The 9,787-nt window shown below is 40.5% G+C and overlaps 1 protein-coding gene across 1 annotated transcript in view; it reads left to right on the plus strand.

Annotated features, from left to right (window-relative positions):
• The window catches only part of vipr1b (vasoactive intestinal peptide receptor 1b), a 35,613-nt gene extending 29,707 nt beyond the window's left edge, over positions 1-5,906 (plus strand). The window contains exons 11-12 of the mRNA XM_083995158.1: positions 236-277; positions 2,779-5,906. Of these exons, the coding sequence (XP_083851284.1) occupies positions 236-277; positions 2,779-2,973 (237 nt within the window). The 3' untranslated portion in view covers positions 2,974-5,906. The remainder of the gene's footprint in view (positions 1-235; positions 278-2,778) is intronic.
• The last annotated feature ends 3,881 nt before the right edge of the window (positions 5,907-9,787 follow it).

The following is a 9,787-nucleotide window of genomic DNA, read 5'->3' on the forward strand; positions in this document are numbered from 1 at the left end:
CTGCGTTACTGTACAGGCCACTATTGCTGTACATTCCTGCTATTATTCTTCTCATCCCTGCTCCTCATTATTGTTATAAACTAGAAATCCTATGGTGTGTTTTGTCTCATGAATGTGACAGGTTGCACTTGATTCAGCAAATTCCTGACAAGACACGATGAACAGACTTCACTTGAAATTTCTCCATAACACAAACAATAACAAGTCTCTTATTTACGTTTTTCTCTCCCTGTAGGGCTTTGTGGTTGCAGTCCTCTACTGCTTCCTCAACGGAGAGGTACGTATGCCCCTCGCAGTAATGTAAACAGTTTACACACACACTGTTATGTCTCAAGATTCCCATGCAGAGATAGCCCACAGTGCTGCCGCGGTAATTCCCAGAAAAGTTAGTTTCTCTGCAGCTCCCCTGGTGCAGCATTACACACACACACACACACAGTCCCGGAAGGTGGATAGAGCTGTGTGTATGCACCACCACCGCTGGTCTTTCCAGCCTTGGATCTCCTTGTGGTATATTTTCTATGCTCTGCATGTGAGGGCTGTAAAAAGCACATCCTTTATGGCAGGGAGCTATTCAGTGATGTCTGCAGAGGCTCTCTGTGGACAGATTAGTTATGTTCCCAGTGCTTGGCCAGATTGAATCACAGTGATGGGCTGGATGGCAAGCCTTGACACTACGCTGCCTGAATTTTAATCAGGTGCAATTTTCAGGTGTCTCAAGAGTGATATACAGTCCACAACAAAACACATGACATTATATTATCAACAAAAGACTGAGATTACAGAAAAAAATGAAAATGAAACCAAACAAAACATAAACATATTGTGCAGGAAAGAAAACTCATGACATTTACCTAAATGACATAAAAGAGGGTTTTTGACAACAATAACGAACCTCCTGTTGAGCATCTGTCCCGTTCACCTCACGTCCCTCTGTGCCCACCTCAACTCTCCTGCTGCCCCCCAACAGGCGTGAAGGACATTAGATAACATTTGCAATGTTAATGAGGCATGAAGATCGTGCAAAGAAATCACAAGTTTATATGAGAGGTTAGTTCTTGTTTCAGTTTATTCAACTGGGCTTTTAGGAAGGTGTAGGCAAAGAAAGGTTTTGGTGAATTGTGGGGAAAGTGGAATTCAGTTTTTGGAGGTTGATACCACCAGGAACTAAAATATCTGGATATAGCCTATTGTTATATGACTGTTCAATAAAAAAGAAAAAAAAATGTTGCCAGTGTACTGTAGCAGGTAATTGCCCATGCACTCCCACACACATGTATGCTTTATCTCCATTGTCCACACAGGCTGAGATTCACTTAACATTATCACAGTCCAGAGATGTACAATGAGTGTAATTTGTCGCAGACCGGTAGCTTTGCTTTCTATCATAAACGTGGAGAAATGAATCTCCTCCAAATAAAGACAGAAAATCCTGTCATTGGCCCCGTTCAAATTTGGTAATTACATCCATCTTGGGTGATCCAATCTCGAGTGGAGGTGTGAATGCACCCGAGACACATTAACGACGTAGTTGAGGTCCAATTACTCAGTCCACATTTAGAGGTGGATACTTTCTAGAAAAAAAACTTTTTTTCAGAGAGTTTTCAGAGTAACCGAAAAGTTTGGGTCAATGTCTTTCCCACTAATTCTACTGAGTGGATGAGTAACAGTTCTATTTTTAAATTTGTCTCCTCAAACTTTGTGCATGTGCAGTCAGTGAGGTACACTTTTAATCTATGACGTACTTTGAATGAGGTTTGAATGGAAAAAAGATCTTTCGCAAAGCTTTTCAAATCAGTGCTTTGCAACAAATTTGAAAATCGGCTTAGTGTAGACATACATCCAATATAATAATGATGTTGCTCTGTACAGTAAAACCTGCCAGATTCAGAGCAAAAAAAAACTCCTTCGTCACTCCTCGGTGCCTTATCACCTTGGTGAGGCAATGCTAATGCTCTCTCTACTTTCATGCTGCAGAAGGTTCCTTTACGTTTTAGTTCACTCCGACTTACCTGAACGAAACGTAATCTTTATGTGGGAGCTTATTTTTCATATTGCTTCACTTAGTTGGAAATCTTTTATTCTTTGGGATTTTTTGTGGAAGCTTTTAATGTTTCTTCTCTGTCCTTTATCTCTTCAGTTGTGGTTTCTGTTGCAACACCAGTTTTTCTACGGAGTTGTATAGAATGCATTACATCTCATTTTACTAGACAGGTGTTTTCTGTTTGTTTTTTCATAGAAAGACGTACAGTACATGTTCAGATGTGGTCTGAACAACAAAGCTCACATTTGTAGAGGCAGGGTCAGAGTCAGAGGGTGATTGGCAGGTGGCTTGTAGAGTGAGTACAGGCTGAGAGCCCTTGGATCAAAGCGTTCATAAGAAGTGTCTGTTAACATTTCTGGTTGGAAAGTCAATTAAACAACTAGAAAAACACAACAAACAGACGTAACAGAACTACAAAGAGGCACACGGGAGCTACAAAGAAAGGCAAAACGACTAGAGACAGATGTAGAGAAAGGCGCTAAATGACTAAAAGTAGAAGTGACACAACTACAAAGAGACACTTTTTCACACTCTCTCTCTCTCTGTCTTTTTAAATGTGTCACAATTATTCATTTTACAGATACGCCCCCTCCCCTTCTTAAAAATGGTTGTGTAGTCTCCCTGCTTCATTGGTTACTCACTTATACAACAGGCACAAGGCTGCATTGTGAATCCCAGCAGGCTGTATAATGAAGTGTTACCCAGACAACTTATTGTTTGAATATACGTCACAGGTCCAAGGAGAGATCAAGAGGAAATGGCGGAGGTGGCACCTGCAAAGATACATGAGCTCAGACACCAAATACCAACACCCGTCTATTGGCAGCAGCAGCAACAACTTCAGCACCCAGATCACCATGCTGACACGATGCAGCCCAAAAACCCGCCGAGGTTCATCTACCTGTCATGACGACTTATCTAGCATTTGACTCGTACAAACAGTGATACACTGTACATGCTGTTCAAAATACTCATGTGCCAAACATCAAGCAAATACAGCAAATGTAAGCTCTGGAATAAATAAATTAAAAAAAAGATAAAAATACACTCCCTCATAGTAAGCAACATCCACTCGTGAGGATGGGAGTGTACCTGTGACCATTAAAGGACAGTGATGAAAAAAAGCAACAAAAATGACAAATAATACAATGCTTTGCAACCAGATCTTCTGCACATTTGAATGAGGATCATTGATTTTTTTTTCCTTCATTTCATGACTGCGCATGTACAGGTGGATTTATGAATCATCTTGTTATGGCTCATTTGGTCAATTGATATTAAGTTCCCTGTGTGCTCAGACATTAGACAAAGCAAATGTCACATATTAATGAGGTTAGGTGAGGGATCCAAATGCAAACTGCACCGGCAGACACATAATCTGATGTAATTATGTGCTGATTAAAAATCACTTAGTGGATTCCTGCAGCCTCAAATGATCAAGGCTGGTGCAAAGACACAACCATTCGAGGAAATGGAGCTGATGGTTTTTAACAAAAAGATCCTGTTATTTATATTCTAAGTGTGTGCAGTGAAATGCAGGCAAATAAAAGAAAGTACAGGAAATGCATTATGGATGTGTTTGAGTAGCTACTTGCTGTGGCAGAATATATGTTTAAAAGCATTTTTTAGGTGACCAAAAAGAACAAAACAGTGTGCAACTGTGTGTTTTCCTCACTTTGAAGGAGGACAGGAAAAGAAAGACTGGCTGATAACCAGTAGGACACTTTATTTCCATACATGCCAAATGGTTGAGGCTTCAGACCAGGTGACCAGTGTGATGCTGAGCCACAATGATGGGTTTGGAGTATAAATGCCCTTCTCTGCACTATCACTCTCATGAGAGACTGATTGCCCTTTGCCTTCCATTTTATCAGTACAGCCTTCCCTCTTGTTGTGTGTGACTCTGAGCCTGTGGTGAGGTTCGTGTGTTTTATCATTTGAGGCACTCTGGCAGTTTTGTGCTGATTGCTGACAAGTGCCTGTTTCAGTATTTCAAAGTGACACTTTCAATCTCATCTTCATTGGCTGTGAGGCTGCAAAGCAGCTGTGGAGAGGGAATGCCTTTAAGCAATTCAGTCCTTGAATGTTTACATTTACTTGTGCAGAGTCATTTACCATTGTACAGTAAGTATACAGTGTAAAATATAATAAATTACTATGGACTGTTTGTGCCATACTGATTGCATTGTAGCTACAATATCAGTAATATGTCTCTGTAATTGTTTTCGTTGGTGTTATTGCAACATGTGACATTGAATGCTTCACCAGGAACATAAAACCCTCTCGTATAATCTTGTTTACGTACCAGTCTGTGTTTTATTGTCACGCATAAAAGCAAAAGAGACAACCCTGCATAACACTTTTAAATAGGGCTCAAATTCATAACACAGAGTTAGCAAATGCAGTTTGACAGGAACCTTTATTGGTGATGCTTTCATATTCTGATGTGAGCTTCAACTCCTACACCCTTTGATTCTGAAAATTGTGAAAAATATTTCCTGAATCCTCCATTGACATATTGACATGTCAGGTTCAAACTCAGCAGTTGAATGAAGTTAAACCTGACAACAAGTATGTAAAGCAAAGCAAGGTGACAGGGATTACCGGCCGGGTCGTGACAGTGCTGTCACTGTTCTTTTCATCTTACAAGGTTAGAGACCAGTCACTTAAATGCTTATGCAAGAGGGAGCGTTCAGTTCAGTTCAGTGTTGCCTGTAAAAACTGTCATCTGAACCCACTGACGACTTCACTGGTCAAAACACTAAAGGTGTGTTCAATGCAAAGTGATTTTTCACACTCTGTCATTCATGCTAATGTTACTATTTTCTTGATCTATTGTTACGCCAAAATCGTAGCAGTTGTAACAGCTGAAAACCTAGTTAGCACTGGACATGCACCATCCATATCATTGGGAGTCTGTGTTCAGCTCTGCTCCGACTTCACCAGGAGCTCCACATCTTTCTATTGTTTCCCTCCAGTCTCTCTCTCGCTCTCTCTTCTGTTGCCTCTATGGGTATGAAGCCGTTTCCAAAAAGCCCAGGATATGTGCAGATTTTTCAACAAGTTTAAACAATCTTCAATTTGTTTTTGTTTTTTTGTGTGTTTTCCTCAATGACAGTTGAGTTGTTTTCAGTCATGCTGTCGCAAAAATTAACCTCCCTTAGTCTAATGCTACAGAGCATTTTAAGAGGATTGGCAGTGTTGATCATAGAAATTAAAAGGAGGAAATGAAAACCTGTCATAATGAAAGTCATATCTGTTCATCACCTATCTTAACGAGAGCATTCAATGCATAACCGTAAAAATATAAGTGTTAACTGATGAGCTTGGTGAGGTATTTGCAGATATTGATACCTTTAAGCAGAGCTTGGCTAGCGGTCTCTGTGCAAAGCTAAGCCATTTGCATCTGCTCTAATTCCTCGGAGTCATTAGCCACCATTGTCCTGTGCCTGTTTTCTGACGTCAGTAAAACTTTCTGTAACTGTGTGAATTTGTTTGCCTCATGATGATGGCATGATATTTCTACGTATGAAAAGCATACAGTATTTCAAAACTCAGTCACAGTTCTTGCTAAATTACCTTTTAAGTGTTTTTGTAACTGAGCATGGTTGTTGTGTATCAGTGAGTGAATATCAAAAAGGGACTTTACCAACAATCAGTCTAATGTGCACTTAACTATTCAGTATTTAAGTAGGCTATGTGTATTATAGATTTGTTTATTTGCAAACCGGATATTGTGTGGTGTATATTTAAGAACTGAGGGTTTATTTCTTTGGTTTGTTGGAAGTGAATCATATGTAACATTGGTGCTGTGCATACCATTGTGAAACTGTAAATGTACTGTAAGTATTTATTAGCTTAAATTCACAGTTGTGACCACATAAAGCAACTTTTTGTATATGTTAATAATTTTGTTGTATGTATGTAAAAAAGTATTATCTTGGCAGAAAATTGAACTTGCCATACAAATTTGACATTGTTTCACTCAAACTGAATAAAGTAAATTATTTACAAATATACAAGAAAGTAGAAGTTTCATTTTCTATCCTCATTCTCCTTCTCCACATCATAATTGTGTATTTTAGGTTGAAATGAGACGCTGCACTCCAAAAGTTGTAATTACCTCAGTGACTGCAACATCAAACATACTGTTGCCTAATTGAAGCTAATTTTCATAAGTGCTCTCTTCTTCTTGACAAGGGCATGGCTTAAAACTGATGCATTTTTTATTTTACTCCCAGAGAGGCTCACATAAAGCTCAAGACTCAAGTTGTTCATGCAAATACACCAGTTCCTGTTAGTGATAAATTTATGTGCAGCCAGTTGCATTAAGATCTTTTTTTATTAAAATATTTATATTTCACAGTCGATGCCTCCTCAACAAGTATTCTGCTCATGTTAAGCTTACAGATGACGAGTCGACTTGATTAAATATGTGTAGTTTGAGCATGAAAGCAGGCGGTTTGAGGTTCCAGCTGATGTGAATGTGTAATATTATTACAAAGTACAGCCCATTAGGTTCTTCAGGAAACAAAGTGTTTGTAACAGACAGCTTAAAAGCTTAGAAATCCTCTCTTCAGCTCACAGAAAGCGATTATCCCGATAACTTACTGTACTTTGTATCTTCATTGTGTGCTGCTACAGGTCACAGTGTCCTTAAAAGATGAAATACCAAGAGACAATTTCTGAAGAAGTAAAATAAACTACTTTGAAAGGTTCAGATTTTCAATCCTAGTTTAAAGCAGAAGTGAGTGATCCGGTCGTTTTTTCCGGTCGAACTCTTTTACTCTTTATAAACTTTGTAATCTACAAGCTAAAAGTGGCTTTTCTAAACTTTTATTGTGAAGGACATTTGGATTGTCAGATGATATTTACTTCTTTTTTTTTTTTTTTTCCTTAAAAATCCCCTCTAACTTTTTCAGATAAAATGAGGGAACAGCTCGATGAAGAAGACAGATTTTACAGTTCCACTGCAGCCACAGCACTACCTGTTTAACAAACACCATAAACTAATAATTTATTTCCCTTGCTTAAAGCAGAAGTAAGCGATCCGGTCGTTTTGGCTAATGCTGCGTTCCCGGCAGGCTTTTGAAACCATAAGTTACACCTTCAAGTCACAACTTACGACTTTGTAGCGTTCCAGGCAACCCACTCGTGTTTTTCCGACCTGTTTTACCGGTGAAAGTCACTATAACGGCCACTCGTAACTTCCGACCTGTGAACTCGTACCAGATCGAACTGGTACGACTTCACGGTCGGAAAAATACGAGTTTCCTTGAACGCACCATAACAGTCCTCGTCGCTACGTCACCACATTCACGGCGTTCCTTGGCTGCACACACAGCCCTGCATGCCGTTCTCTCTCCTCATTGGATAAAAACTGTAGGATACGATAAATGTTTTCTCTTCGGCTCAGAGCAGAGCAGAGGGACTGAGCAACACAGTCTCACTCCCAAGGCGTAATAAACGGACGTTTGGTCAGGGCCCTTTCGCGTTGTTTCCAGACGCTCAAGGTACCCCTCAGCGTGGGACCGGAACGCACAGGGATTTCAATTGATTTTAATGCAATCCCCTCCGCGGCGATATGTGACGCTCAGAGCAAGTGCTCCAGCCATCCATTCACTCCTATTCCGATCCGGCCGCGGTGCTGAAAGACGCCGTGAGCTCCCCTCCCATTGGATAACTGATCCTCGTACCATTTGCAGCTGAATTCGTATATTTATACAGCAATTTGGCCGCAAAAATAACATTTCAACATATTTTTATGACATTTCTAACGAGAAATGTGTGTTTTACTTTCAAAATCTATGTTGAACGAATTCAAATTATATTTTGTTTGGCAAATTGAATCTGTTAAAATCGTACAATATGTTAATTCAGCTTTCTGGCCATAAAAACAACATTTCGGGATATCTGGCATTGTTTGAGGACATTTCTAGCGAGAAATGTATGTTTTACTCTCTAAATATATGTTGAATGAAAGCAGATTGTGTTTTATTTGTCCTGTAACAATATCACAGCTTGTGCTTGTGACTGTAGAGCCGCTTTGGGCGTCATGTTGCCATAACAACGGCCCGCAGAGACTCGTTCCGGAGTCAGAATCATGGTGCAGCTTCCTCATAATCTGATGACAGATTATGAGGAAGCTGCACGCTTTTCAAACCTGCTCAGCAATGTAAACTGCAACGTGACCTCATTTTAACCGACAGTATATTTATACGAAGGATTCAAACGATTTACAGGCCGGACCTATTTCTCCAGCCGACAGGCGGACAGCTTCCGCGTTGTTGCCGAGGATGTGACGTCATTGCAACGGCGCCACCATAGACTGCGACACTGCCATCTACGGTGTCTGGACGGAACTACAACAGTGTGTTTTGTTAGTCAGTTGTGATCATGAGGAGTGGAAATTAAGCCATGTTGATTTAATTCAACAACATGTGAATAAACAGTGAGGAATCAGAACAGTTAGACAGCTCTTTTTCAACAAAGTCCAAATAATTCAAGTAACTCAAGTCATATAGGCCTTTTTTTTTTAAATTCCAGAAAACAACATTTCTCCCCCCTTCTCCCTCCTCCCGCCCAGGAACCTTAGTTTATAATATAGTGTAGAATGAACCCATCCACTGTAGTAATGTTTATGCACAACTGCACCACTTTAGCCAGCTCCTTTATTTCTGGTTTTACATTGGACAAACTGATTAAGGCTCCATTTTCAGGAGACACAGCTATTCTTTAATAACTTCCACATTCGTTGGGTTACGTTCAGAGGTTTATCAGGGCAGGGCCTAGGGTCATCCAGTGTTAGCAATTACAGACCCATCTGACCTTCACAGGGGTCACAGGTCAACTTTTCATGTGAAATTTGACGATATTTGCTATTATTTCAGGCATAAAACACCAATACTTGGAGCCGAGAAGCTGAAATGTTAGCTTCTAGTCCAGACCTTTGAGCAGATTGAGCGTGCCAAATATCAGGGCTGTGTTCCACTCAGAAGTGTCCAAAATGGCCAAAAAGCAGTGTTCATTTCTAATCCTTCATTGTGTACAAGACTAAATTCAACAGATAGTCTTTAATAACTTCCACATGCTTTGAGCTGGAAGTCTGAAAGTTTCAGGGTTTTGTCAGGGGCCTAGGGCCACCCATTATCTGCAATTTCAGACCAATCCCACATTCAGAAGGGGTCAAAGGTCAAGGTTTAGTGTGAAATTTGACGATTTTTGCTATCAATTCAGGCATAAAACACCAATACTTTGAGCTGGGAAGCTGAAATCTTTAGATTCTAGTCCAGACCTTGGAGCAGATTGAAGATCAGAGCTGTGCTCCACTCAGAAGTGTCCAAAATGGCCATGGTAAGTGTCAAAGGTCACAGAGGTCGAACATCAAAGTTAATCCTAACAAAACACACACGCTTTAAGTAATCATCATGAAATTTAGATGAGTTGTATATCAGAGAGTCCTCTATCATTATATTGTATTCCCATTGCTCTGGGGGCCACGGGGGGCCCCTGGGGGCCACTTCGCTTTCCCATGCTCTCACAGATTTGGGTGTCGGGGTGATGGATAAGGGCCTCACAATGAGTCCACCGGCCAAGTTTCAAGTGATTCGGTTGGTTTTTATGGAAGCAGCGGCCTCCTGGAGACAGAGGAATGCGGCTGTTTGAAGCCCCGCCTCTCGAACAGTAATGGCTCAATCAGGACCGAACGCACATCAACGCGTTCGTCTTGGGCCCCCGGAACCA

The sequence above is a fragment of the Trachurus trachurus genome, assembly GCF_905171665.1.
Source record: "Trachurus trachurus genome assembly, chromosome: 20".
NCBI classification, from domain to species: domain Eukaryota; kingdom Metazoa; phylum Chordata; class Actinopteri; order Carangiformes; family Carangidae; genus Trachurus; species Trachurus trachurus.